The sequence below is a fragment of the Xiphophorus maculatus genome, chromosome 22, assembly GCF_002775205.1.
Source record: "Xiphophorus maculatus strain JP 163 A chromosome 22, X_maculatus-5.0-male, whole genome shotgun sequence".
Taxonomy (NCBI): domain Eukaryota; kingdom Metazoa; phylum Chordata; class Actinopteri; order Cyprinodontiformes; family Poeciliidae; genus Xiphophorus; species Xiphophorus maculatus.
In genome coordinates this window covers 17,654,512-17,668,551 of record NC_036464.1, presented here as the reverse complement: position 1 = coordinate 17,668,551, position 14,040 = coordinate 17,654,512, and the positions used below count along the sequence as shown (strand labels likewise).

The 14,040-nt window shown below is 37.5% G+C and overlaps 1 protein-coding gene across 1 annotated transcript in view; it reads right to left on the bottom strand.

Annotated features, from left to right (window-relative positions):
- LOC102229346 (protein FAM196A-like) overlaps positions 1 to 14,040 on the bottom strand; it is a 34,039-nt gene that overhangs the window by 1,525 nt on the left and 18,474 nt on the right. Inside the window, exons 4-5 of the mRNA XM_014470950.2 lie at positions 11,717 to 11,788; positions 105 to 551 (exon numbers count right to left, since the gene is read on the bottom strand). Of these exons, the coding sequence (XP_014326436.1) occupies positions 368 to 551; positions 11,717 to 11,788 (256 nt within the window). The 3' untranslated portion in view covers positions 105 to 367. The remainder of the gene's footprint in view (positions 1 to 104; positions 552 to 11,716; positions 11,789 to 14,040) is intronic.

The window sequence follows — 14,040 nt, the reverse complement described above, 5'->3', positions numbered from 1 at the left end:
ACCACTCACTGAATGATTCAAAAGAAGAAAATTAATTTAAGAAAAGTGTTGTTCTTGACCTAAACAGCTTGATATTTACAGAGAAGTATGTAAAAATTGCTTACCTAGAGTTTGAAGCTGCCAATAATGTCCAGTAAACACGTCAAAAAAGATTAGACTGAAACGAAAACATTTTGTGTCTCTGCTCTCCCCCAGCTGACATGACAGTCTACGTTCAAAGCCTTATGTCAACTGGGGGTCCGACAGTATCCATTCACACTGCTTGTTGGTCCTCCATCTGGCTATTCCTTTAACTGCTCCATGAATAACTGGAGATGTTGATGTGCCCCAAAAAAGATGGCTTTTTTTCAAAGGCTTTACATTTTATTCAAAGGAACCAAAGTTTCCAGCGAGCATGCTTCTTGGACTCTGACTTGGACTTGCGCTTTGGGGTGGAGGTGAACACTTCGTTGGAATAAGGCAGAGCAGGGCACTGTCGACTGTCCATGGGGCAAAGTCGCTTCATCAAGGGCTGTAGCTTATCCTCCTGTTGCTTAAAGTCCAGCTCCACACTGCAAGACAAACATAAGGAGTGGAATGTAAATACTAGCCTAATATAAGTGCACACACACTAAGATAAATTAGATGTTCAAATAACCTTTACATCATTTGATCTCATTTCATCTATTTTATACCCGTCAATTATGTACGCCTACTATTTGCAAACTAATGAAATACCATTATCACTGTCCAGTACGAAGCACATTTTCACATAGCCAATAAGAGAAGCCCTTGAACCCAAAGAATCATGTTAGGAGTCACAAAAGGGATTTCCAACCTAAGAACCTTGTATTAAACAGTGACTAACTTGTCAACGGATTTGTTGTCAGCTCTAATTAACTGCAGTAAAAGGGAACAATGAAGGCAAGGGAATAACCCCAAATTCTTTGATCCTATTTAAAGCAACAAATGGCTAAGGCTTGGAAAGTTTTGAGAATTCCATCAGGACAATAACCTGGTTTTGAAATAGTTCAAGCAGGTTAACGTCAGGCTTTTGGAAACCAGTAAGCTTAACTACACAAAACATTTGAGGACTTTGCTTAAAAGTTTTTCTGCAATGTTCAATATATATTCAATTATTGATTGTTAATCGGGTTGTGAGTGTATTATATGTAGCCTATTTTGATAGAACTTTATTCTGTGTAGATTACAGGAAATCCAGTGTAAATCAAAATGTATGCATTTCATTAAAGATAAAACTTGCATCATTCCAGGATGAAAGAACTACCATTCAGGTACATGACAAAAAGTCCAAAGTTATGGTGGATATTACACTCATCCCCATAATGAGTGTAAGTAAACCACTGCATGTGGGATAGGTAACACTAATGTTTGTGATCTTAGTAATTAGCAATTTTAATTTCATCAATTTATTGCTGTTTGAATAGAGGCAACGAATTCAAATGAACTGACAGATCCCAGCAGAACATACTGGGTGCAGTTCAACATTTCAGAGACTCCTTTGAAGTAAGAGAGTTTCTCTGCATTCTCCAACACCGCAGTCAAATGGGCTTTACCTGCATAGATTATATTTGCATAATAATAAAAAAAAAAGCCAGGATTTTGGTTGCTCCTGACATCAGACTTCAACAGCCACGAGTGTAATCCCAGTCTGGTCATTGTCTGATTTTGTTGTGAAGCCGTAGCTGAACTATCCGATTAAATCTCCCAGGGAGGGGAGAAATGTGGGACTTAATCTCATCCAAATGAAACTATTGAGAGTCCCTAATTAACTGGCTGTATTCAAGCAAGGGGAAAATGCATCATTGTACACAGTTTCCTCTCTCTTCATTGCTATTGATTTCTTGTAAATTGCTGGTTTGCCTTATCTTGCTATGTGCAATTTATGTGTTACAGAGGAGATAATAAAGAATTAGCTATCTGCTTGCTATGTGCACTGAAAAAGTGATGACCATAAATAAAGTCTACCCGACAATCAAATTTGTGTTTTGGATCATTTAATTGACTGGTGTTTGCTTATTTTTCTCCATTAATGCTAAATATTTTACACAACAGACTGAAGTGACTTCAAGGACTTACAGACCTCACCCCTGACATTCTGAGGAATAAATGGAGATGAACAAACAGAAATAAAGAAAAGAATGACATTTGACAACTCAAGGTCAAACATGCATGGTTTCTTCTCATCTGCAGACAGAGAAACGGACATTAACGTGCAAAGATTGCCCTGATAGAGCAGCCGCTTTGATAGGCACAGTAATTAGTTTGCTAAAGGATATGCTTGACTCAAAGTGATATAATGAAACTGGAAACTGTCCTCACCCCCCGACAATAAGTGTCAGTTAAGAGCAGAGCTCTATTAAAGCCTCCAGAGGAGCGACCTCATTGAGGGCTGGATTGGCAGGCTGAGACCTGCTTTTCACCGTGTTAGGAGAAATGAAAAAGTAAGACAAAAATCGTGTAAAGGCCAATTTATTGCTGCTTTAACCTCGACGTCACTCCTGATTTAAAGGAGCCTTTTCATGTAACTCGATTTGATCAAAATTAAACCCGTTCTCCTGTAATTTCATGTTCACTTCAAATGAAAGCCAATTCTTGTATGTCTCCTGAGAAGTGAGTCCTCGGAAATGAGAAACTACATTTTTGGTGATGCCTTTATCTCACTTGTTCATTGCTCATCTCTTAATAATACATGTAATATGCCCTGTTCCACCTTCTCTTGCTTTTATGGCTGCGAATGTTTCCCTCTGTCGCACCAGCCGCGCACATTCATAACAACATTCAAATGATGTTGGCTTGACAGCAAGCAGTTTAGAGCAACATCGGCGCGATGCAATGCAGAATAAGCTCAACAATTATTAAGCAGTTAATCACTTGGCGGATCAATGCGATTTTTCTACACTGGGTGCAAACTTCTGGGAGAAAAGCCCAGAACAGCGCTGCACGGTTCATTTAACACCAGAGGGCAGATGCTTCGGCAAACAAAAGCCTCATATCTAAGATCATCTCTGTGCACAGACAAATTGAAGCAGTTGGAGACGGGAAACCTTCCAGGGCACTCCGAAAACCATATTAATCATCCCCTTATCTATGCAATGTGAGTAGCTATTGCTGTGATCAGTGGTGAGTTGTTTGTTTATCTGCGGCTGCTGAGCACCATTCAATAATTGCTGCTCTTGGGAGGGATTTTGCTACTGGGTGTCTTTGTAAAACATCTCGTCAACTATTTTCTATTCTCAGTGCTTTAAACCTAAAACTGCCTTCCTTCCCATTATCCTCTCTCTTCCTTTGCCATTTTCAGTCCAAGCTCCACACTTGACAAAAAAAAAAAAAAAAAAAAAATGGCTTCCACCGAGAGCACCAGTTTCCTGGTGGGTTATTTAAAATAAACTGCCAGAAAATTACAGTGATTTCCCTCACGGGTTGTCATGCAGAAGTTATACACAGGACATTTAATAGAAAAAACCTCTATTGTATGTTATGCAGAGAAAAATAAACTTATATTTATCAATGAGAGAATAATCTAATGTGCTCTCTCAACAAACCAAAATGTTTTATAACAACATAATTTCTGATTGTGCTATACAATTATACTCTGTGCCTGGAAGATACATATTAAAATTAGCTTTAGCCATTGGTTTATTGTTGTATTGATCTGCTTTGAGGTTTCTATCTGACCTGAGGCTCTGTTTCACCAATTATTTTAATAAATATGGACTACATTTGATCAGCTTAATTTCAAAATGTTATCAAATTAAAAATGGTGGAAGCCGTATCCATGTTTATGTAAACTATGATGCAACACAGATAATTAGGTCCAACATATTCCTTATTTTTGACCTACTGGAACGTTTTTTTTTTAAAAAAAAAACAACATTTATTATATGTAAAATCCATCTAGCTCCTTAATACTGGAATGGTGAGTTCCCAAAATAATATTTTTCATTTCTGCATATTTACATCACAAGAAAGTAGTAATTACGTTTGCAATGGACTTTTTCCTCCACTTTACTGAACACCATCATAATAATAATTCCAGTAATATATCTCCTATACACTCATCCTATCCATCCTTATCTCACCTGCCAAATGCTTGCCCTATTTGTTGTGATGATAAATGAGACACTACTCAATAGCAAAGGTAGGAGGAGGCTGTCAGGGGAGAGCTGGAGTTTGGACGACCCACAGATTGACTGCTCTAGCTCTGCGGCTGCCAGATTCCTGAATTTATTGGGCATTTTACATGCACAATTTCTTTAAAATTCAACATCATCCTCTAAAGTGAGTGACACACTTGGTCACAATAACAACATAGAATCCCCGTCTAACTTAAAGGAGAAATTGTCATTAACTCTCTGTTTTGGACTGGTTTTAATACGGCCCACCTTATTAGTAGCCGGTCCTCCTTATTAGTGTCACAGAGTATTTGTCCAAGGTTGCTGCACTGCCAGCAGTTTAACTGAGTCAGTAAAGCAAACTTTAATAACAGGGCCACTGGTGATGGGATCACACGGCTTTAATAACAGAGCAAAGCAGAGTAAAACAGCAGCCAAATGAAGAAGAAGAAAAAAGAGACACAATAGAGATGTATCTGTCCACCACATATACACATGCATACACACTTGGAACACCAGCATTAAGTCTTTGCAGCTGGGTTGTACAGCACTATCTGCAGAATTTTGCTACTTGTGACAGTCATTTTGGCAGAGACATAACTGTGATGGATTACCACCCTGGTTGCAAAATGCTCCATTTTGTTCAGTGACTGTAAAAGTCATTCCGTTAGACTGTAATAAACAATTATTTAATGATACATGGAACAGACAAAATGATTATCTCATACTTTATTAGTCCTCTGCGGAGAGCATCTGTAGTTTTGTTATATAAATGACTTCCATTTAGAGAGAGTAAACCAAGCGCAAAGTTTTTGCTACCATGCAGTCTGTTCCCAGTTAAACTAAACATTTGCTACACTGACACATTTAGTTTTACCAGCATCCTATTAGTTAAATAATAGAAAGAAACTACAACACCTTACAGAAAACTAGTCCTCTATCTAGTCAGAGCTAGTGTGTTGGTGTGACAAATCTCCCTTATATGGCGTCCACATTCCTTTGGTAATCCCATTTGCTGTTTCTGTATCTGTAAAAATGGTTCACCATGTCTTATAAAAATGAATCAAAATCCTATGACACAAATAGTACATCTCACTGGCTTTTCTCGAGAGTAGAGATATTTTCCTAATTGTATTGCCATCGCCCGACTAGTTAAAGCCTAGTTCCTGAAAGCTACAATAATTGCTAAACTCTTAAAAAAAACACAAATCAATAGAGGTCTGTTTTGTCAATAAGAACTGACATTTCAGACACAAGCTGCTTCTGTGTCACAGTGTGCATCTTGATTAAGTCTTACTCTCCTTTGTTGCAATAATTTATTGTGATTAATGCTCATTTTATCACATTATTGACATCATAGCAGCTGAATGCAGGCTGAAAAAGATCTCACATATTGCTATATTATGCTATTTAAAGACGGATTATTTACCTTTCCTTTCTAGCATTCTACTGGGATTTATAAAGTTCATTAAACCGAGGAGGGCGAACCTCCAAACAAGCATGTACCACTTTGAACTTGATTTATTTTGGTGCTATTTGACTTTGCTTTGTAAAAAGTCATATTTAGGAAAATTGCAGTAAATAAAATATGAACCACTTTTTTTCGTCCACCTGTTCATTAACCTGCTCGCACACAAAGTTAATCAGCAACTCACATTGGACCAGCACAATGTATTTAGGCACCTGGATATGGTGAAGGAAACTTGCCAAAGGTCAAACAGAACATTAAAATGGCAAAAAAAACAGGAATTAAAGCGACTTTGAACAAATGTGGTATGGTTATTGTTACGAGGCAGACTGTTGTAAGCATTTTTAGAAATTACTGATATTGTGGGATTTCAATGGTCAGCCACCTCTTGGGTTAACAGAGACCAGAGTGAAAGCACATCCAGTAAGCGCCTGATATGTGGACAAATATGCCTTGTTGATGTCAGCGACCTCAAATTCACCTCCTATGGGTTTCAACAGAATGCAGTGCAACTTGGTGAGGGGCTGCATAGCAAAAGCAAAGCACACACTGGGATCTAAACAAGACAAAATAAAGGATCTTACTGAACCAAAATGTAAACTTTAGCACTGAAATAAGATTTCCAATCAGTATATAGAGAACAGAATACAAAACAGAAACAAAAAATCTCAAATTGAAATAGAAAATCATGTGCAGAGGACAATGAGTGACATCAAAAATATCAACTCAAAATGATCTGAATGTATAACCAAGGTGACTAACAAAGCACAACGACACTTAGATCATGACACTCAGAGGACTGTTTTCATCATCTTTTTCAGTCTGTGGTGTAGAGAATTAAAGTTGTGAAGGCAATTGAGGGCATAATCCAGTATAAGTACGGATACACAGAGTAAAGAGACAGATGCATATAAATTCTGTATGCAACCAGCAAAAGCAGCTTTCTAATTTTTATTTGTAGTTCAAACTTTTCTCTATTTTTTTCCAACCCTTTGTTTTACCAAAGTCCTAGAGGTCTGCTGCTGACTTTGAGTCATAAACAGCAAAGATGCAATCAGGCAACATAAAGAAATACCATGACAGACCTTTCTGGTATAACAATCAATTCTGATGTTATTTACTGCTTGAGAGGGGAGCCAGCTACGAGGACTGCCGTCTCAATTTCCTCTCCCATGTTCTAGCTCATTGAAGAGCTCGTGGTTCAGAGTTGGGCTTTGGTTTGGCAGAAAGAGGTAGAGGGTGTTTGGGACAACTCACATTGCTGCCTTTGGCCTTGTTGACTCCGACTTCAAGAGTTGGGTGAACATCTGGATAGTTGACTGCCTTATGCTAAAAGGTGAACCGCTTACTGTCGGCTCTTAATTCAGGAAAGTCCATCTGTTTAAAAGCTTTTAGTTCAACATGTACAATGTCCTAATGACTGGATAAGCAGATCCAGAACTTAATGCTTAATACGTTGCTTTGGTCAGACAAAAAGGCAAGTCCTCTGATATTAATCTTGTGACTTCGATGTAACATGCTGTTCAAATCTGATATTTATTGTATTTCAGGGCCAGCCATCCCGTCTCTCTCGGGAAAGAGCAGGGCTGCTTTTAGATCCGCTGTCAGTGCCTGTTTAACGTCATTCTCTTATGATGACTCAGGCTCATTTTTCAGAGCCTCGAGTCTGTTTCAAATTTTTATTGACTATGGTACAGCATCTCTGTTTAGTACTGACATGGAGGTGTGGCTGTCACTCCGCAGATTAAAGTCTCTGCCACATTTTTAAGAGCTATCGACAGAGAACAGGGTTTTGAGTCTTCTTCTGCTGCCAACTTCACACTAAAGCTCCTGAACAACAGCATAGCATGGAAAGGTCTTTAGTCATGCATCTTTGTTAAATCATCATTCCTCATCTGTTCTGATTCACATTGAGAAGATTTTCATTTAGATCCAGCTCAGATCAGGGTCTCAAGTGTGAAAAGTACAAGGATGTTTGATTACATTTAATGGTTATTTTTTTTTTTTTTTTACTGCTCTTAAGGACTTTTTATGTGCAATGTTCCAACATGCAAACAATCTGAGCCAAGTGCACTTCCATTACTTTCATTTTAGCATAAGCAGAGAGTGTAAAAGTATGGCAACAGAGAACAATTGTTTAGAGTAATTGTGAGCACTGTGTCAGAGCCACACAAATCACTTTAATAAATTGAATGACCAACAAATATTTGTTGGTGCTCTCTCTAATGTGCTTTCTCAACAAACCAAAACGTTTTATAACAACATAACTTCCGATTGTGCTCTAAAATTATACTCTGTATATGTTACAAATATTTGTAACATCCACCAACTCACAGGATGAGAGGATAGCCAACACTCGGTCCACAGGGTGAGATGAAATCAAGTAATGTTTTTAAGAAAATAAACATTTTTGTTTTTACAAATAGAACGATAGTGTCCCAAATCACTTTTTTTTTTAAATAGTTGGTATATAATATACCAGTTTCATGTTACCAATGCCAAAAACAATCTGACAATTCTCTCTTGTAGAGCTGTTGAATAAAAGTTTCAGAAATCTCAGAATACAAACACACACAAAAAAAATTGTGAGCAGTTATCCATTTTAGTTTCAGTCTGTTTAACTTAGATTCCAAACAAGATATGATTACATTCAGTCCAAACTCATTAAAATGTTGAATAGTCATTTTGCCAGTGTTATCTGGTGTTTTGTACCTGCTTCCTTTTACTACCCAGCACCCAAAAGGCAGCCATACAAAGGATTTAAAGTGGAGAATTCCTCAATGACTATGCAGCCAAATATTTTTGGCCAGCCTGACAACATCCATAAAGCTGCACATTGCATATGCCACTTTCACATTTGCAATCTGGACTTAAATTACAATTTGACAGACTATTTTCTTTTTATGTAATTGCAAATAATTCCAGGCTTTAAAGACTTAAACATCCTTTCATAAATAAAGTCAGTTATTTCACTTTTTACTTATTTTTCCTGCAAGTTTTATATGAGCAAGACAAGCACACTCATGAAAACCTGCATCAATGAGCATATGAGGTTTTCATGGAAGGACCCTAATGCAGACAGCAGACAAAAACAAACATCTTCACTTAAAAAGTGAATCCTAAACCTTACAAAAAACAAACGTCCAATTGGAATAAAAGTAAAAAATAAATAAAAAATACATCGCAGGAGAAGCACAAGAAAACATTGTGTGAATAATAGAATGATCTGACCAACAGCTATATTTGCTGGAGAGTTAATTACTAAACAAGGAGCAGGTGGTTGATTAGTAACAGCATGCAGCTGTGAGGGAGGGTGAGTAACTGATGAAGAACTGAGAAAATGGGAGAAATGTCTGATGAAACACATGGAACAGAATACAAATACACAAGAACTAAAATAAAGTAGAGTAAAAAAAAAATTAAAGTTTCAAAGATCATGACCACAGCACCATATTCTGTGGAATGAAATCAACCTATTTTGTCTTTAAGATATATTGTGATTGCAAAAGGTCAATCTTCCCCCATTGAGACAGCATGGATGTTTTACTTACATTATTGGATTCACCATTCATTATGCTTTTCCTTACATAACATCAACATCCTCAACATCAGCTTTGAACTAAATGTTTTCTATAGTGTACATTTTTCAATGTTTTGCATAAAGCTACTTATTCATTTTGGCAGTGCACTTAAAATAATGTATTTGAACATTTTTCGGTTTTCTGGGCACTTTACATTGATTTAGATGGACTGCTTAATAGTTAACGTTTTTTCCCATCCTGAGGTGAGGAATGGCTTTTGAAACAAGTAACAGGACCTTCAATTTAGAAACACTATTTTTAAAAAATGTCAAATATACAGTTTTTTAGTATTCAGCCTGTCAGATGTTTTTAATTTTAATTTTAATTTATTTATTTTTATTATTTAACAAGATTATTTTGAGATCGTTCTAATATCTACTATCATGTTTGATTTTGCTTAATTTATATGTATTTAGCAATTTTTCAGCAGTAGTAGCCTGTGAGAAATCAGTGATTTCTCATTTCCTTCAAGCTTTAATGAAATTGAACTTTTGCTTTCAAGTTGCACAAGGACCTTTCGCAACAATCTGGGTTAGTTTGACATAACTGACTTTTGACATAATCATGGTAAAAGCTTGAATGTGTGGTTTGAGGTTTTGAGGTAATTTTAAATGTGTTGTTCCTCTTACAGAACTAAACTGTAAATTGTCATTTCTTCTTTGAGAGAGCTATCCAAACTATTTTCTGTTTACAGTTTAGACAGAACCGATTACTTCAAAGCTTTTATAATTTTTCCGCCTGTCTCGCAAGATTACACCGAGCTTATGTTGCTTAAAAACTCACACTATTAGATTAAACTTTTTTGTGCAAAATAAAACATTATTTTAAAATAACAAAGACATAACAGATAAGAAAATAATGAAGGCCAAATCTAACTGTAAATATTTAAACGGCTCTATGGGATCTGATGATTTACACCATGGTCACAAAACTTCCTACTTTATATAACTTCCCGCTTCTCTGTAAATTTATGTTTTAGTCACATTGAGGTCATACAATCCTCAGAAACCAACACTGGAGTCATTATTTGTCCCTGCAGTAAAACCAGAGACAAGAGTAATGCTGAACATTAAGTTCTAATATTTCCCATAATTTTACGGTAGAAATTTGAATAACATGTGCTCACACATACAAATATTTCTACTTTAAATATGTTCAACTGTTTACTATTTGTGCTGCTACTTAATCGATCAGTACATTTGATCATTTTATACATTTCCCACTTTGTGGTAAAGTACATCTATTTCCTTCACATCATTTAGTCAGAGTCTATTCAGCATATTTCTCAAAAATGTGAGAATGTACGAAGCCTCCATCAAATAATTAATAACTTGTTCATTTACAATGTAGTCTAATCTGCTTGATAAAATGCATCCGTCCGTTGCCAATGTTGATTGTCTGCAGCTACAAGCTTCTTCATACGATTTTATGTGATACACACACAGAAGGTAGTGCATAATATATATAAAAGAAAAACTTACCGACCTGTCTTTTGAGTAAAAAAAAATCTCTTGTTTTTCTTTCTTTTTTTTAGAAATAAGCAGAAGTCTGTGGCATGGAGTTGTCAGTGTGTGTGATCACGTTTACGCCTGTTTTCGACACAACAGCCTTTAGAACAGGGGTGGGCACTCCTGGTCCTCGAGGGCCGGTGTCCTGCAACTCTTAGATGTCTCCCTGGTCCAACACACCTGAATCCAACAGCTGAATCTCCTCCTAAGTGCAGTCAAGTTCTCCAGAGTCCTGTTAACGACCTCATTATTTGACTCAGGTGTGTTGAAGTAGAGATGCATCTAAAAGTTGCAGGACACCGGCCCTCGAGGACCAGGAGTGCCCACCCCTGCTTTAGAAGATCAGGCCCTAAATGTTGCGGGAATGCTTTTATGCTGCAGAGTCAAGGCATTTAGTTAATGATGATGGGAGGCTGGATGGAACACAGTACAGGCCGAACCTTGACAAAAAACAGTTCCAGGTATTCAAGTCCAGGCCAGGGTTTCAGCTCTTGGCAGGACAATGACCCCAAACATACAGCCAGAGCTACAATGGAATAAATGTGATCATGGCCTAGACATCATCTAGGCCATGATCATGTCTAGATCATGACATGAAGTACTGACAGAAATCCTGTTGAAAAGTCGTGGCAAGATCCATTTTGTTACAAAGTATTATGTCAGGTGGCCTGAATACAGGCAATGCCACAGTTCATATTTCTATATTTCTAAAAACATAAACAAATTAAAAAAATAACACATTTTACATCATACCACTTACATCATTTTTGAAGGCTAATCGGAAATTCTATGTATGCCAAAAGATAAAAATGTCCAAGGGTATGAATACTACCAATAGTCATTGTACATAAAATAGTGGAACCATTTTGCCCCAAAAAACAATCCCTGAAACATTAAAATAGCTTTTAGAGTGCTTTTGTTAAAGTTAGTCCATTATGCAAAGACAACAGCTGGGCCGTTTGAGAATAGGAGAACCTTAATGTAGCACACTGATGACGGTTCAGAATTAATGCAGCGTTAATGTATATGTGTGGCTGGGCGAACCTGTAAATGATGCAGGCGCTGTTTCGACACGTATCACAGTTGGCTGTGTCTTGTCCCGTTCTGTATGAGAGCCTGCAAAAAGAAAGAGAAACGTTTGTGTGAATTATAGTTGCATTTGCATATGTCAACAGCTATGGGCGTGAGCAATCAGATTTGTTCTAGTTACAGCTGAACTAAAAACGCTGCAATGTTGATCTTGTTGATCTCTTAGATTTGGTTAATTGATGAGCAGATTTGCTAATTTTATCTGGCTGAGTTGTCTTGCTTTGCAATAGCAGTGCATTATAATTTCTGCAGCACAACTTGCATAATAGAAATCTTCACAATCTGTGCCACTCCATACTTTTCTCTCATCTAGCAATGCAATCATTATGCTAAAAGCCCTCTACAAATCACCAACAGTAATTCAGGTGTTCTCACCCGAAGAAAGAATCTCCTATGCACTACATGACTGTAATTGCTCTAACAGTCTCCATCTTTCGAACTCAGATCATTCATAACCTTGAATATAAATTTCCTTAACCAAGTGCACTCATTGTTACTGGCTCAGCATGCGCTTTAATGCAGCAGTCTTCAGCAACATAGGAAACATCCAAGAACGATCGTGTTCAGGTTCTACATGTAACTGCATGCTGTCACGGCGGCCCTTCACCCTGATGGATGACATGTGGAGGAGGTCGACCCCGCCTGCTTACGATGGCATGGGAGGTGACCTCGTTGAAGAGGGGAACAGATCTGCTTCTGCGCAGATCGAAAATGCTGATGAGCGCTGAAGGGCGACAGGTTTATTCGCCCTGCCCTGTTCTCAAATTAAGGGTTCTCCAACAGCTGTGAGCAAGGACAGGAACTCAGCGCAAAGGCAAGGACTGCTCCAGAGATGTGCAGCCTGGATTTATCTATAGGTTCATGTCATTTAAACAGCTTTTCTTCGTTATTCACCACAAATAATAGTCCCTACATGTTTTTAACACAGCCATTCACAAAAGGATGTCTATGACCAAATCTACTGACAATGAATTGAAACACAGAATGATGTACTGCGGAGGTGTTTGTTCGTATCAGTTGTCCTGGGACATGGTTTGCCCTCAAGATTTGAGCTCCACTGTACACAACCCCCTGCCTACATACCTGCTGCTCTGCCTGCCTGAGCACTGCATAATGTGAGAACAAAGGTCACCATCTTGTGTGGCCCTTCATGTTTCATTTATAATGCAATGCAGTGTATATAAAATTTTTTTGTAGTAGGATTGTACAAACTTTCCCATTATCATTTATGAAAACAGGCACCAAAATAATTTGTTTCAGCATGAATGTTTGCATCATCTTTGATAATAATATTTCAAGGAACATAGCTCCTATAAAAACCTCATTTAGTTTTCCCCTTCACATGTTTTGCTTCTCAAATTAAACCTTGAGTGTAATTGACGTACGTTTTCCAAAAAAAATTCTAAGGAAAATCCTAAAAGAAGTGAAACATGCAACAAATAAATGGATTGTTTGTGCTTCCTATTCTCTGGATCTCACAAAAAACCTCCACCCGGAAAGTCTAACTTCACTAAATTTAAAGAGATGTGAAACATATGGTGAGCACCCATCTCCTAATCAGTTTCTTGATTTCATAAAGTTTTGGTTTTATAACAAATGGAGGGGGAAAAAACCAACTCCTGATTCACTGACATGTGATGGGCCAGTGGTAAATATTAAAAACAAAACATTTCACCATCACATAGTGCAGTGAGTACAGTCAGCTGCTGTTTGCTGATGACTCGATGTTGTGCCACTTGATGTTACCAGAGAAATCAATGGCAAAGTTAATGGTTAACTTTGCTATTAAATTCACAAGACTGTGATGAAGATAAAAGCTAGAGGTTATTATTTAAGGTATTTACGTCTTAATCAAACCACTCTGTGACTGATCCACATGGCTGAACCTCCTCAGTATGCAGCCAAATTCTCCAAAGTCCTGCTAATGACCTAATTATTTGACTCAGGTGTGTTGAATGAAGCAGACACGCATCTAAACTACAGGACACCAGACCTCAGTGCCTGGACTTGAAGAAGTTCTAAGTTATCTGGTAGACAGCAAGCATTTTCCAGCATTTCGATCAATAGTAGCTTTATATTTCAAATCTTTAAAAAATATTTGGCAGAAAGTCAAAATTACTGAAGAAAGATTGTTTTTTCCAGATCTGGTTCCCAACAGGAAAACACCGATTAATCATATGTTGTCTTCTCGTAAATTGACCAAAACAATTGTTATGATTTTAGTCATAATCAAGCAACAGACGCCTGCAACCGCACCCAGCATTTAACCACTCGTTAAA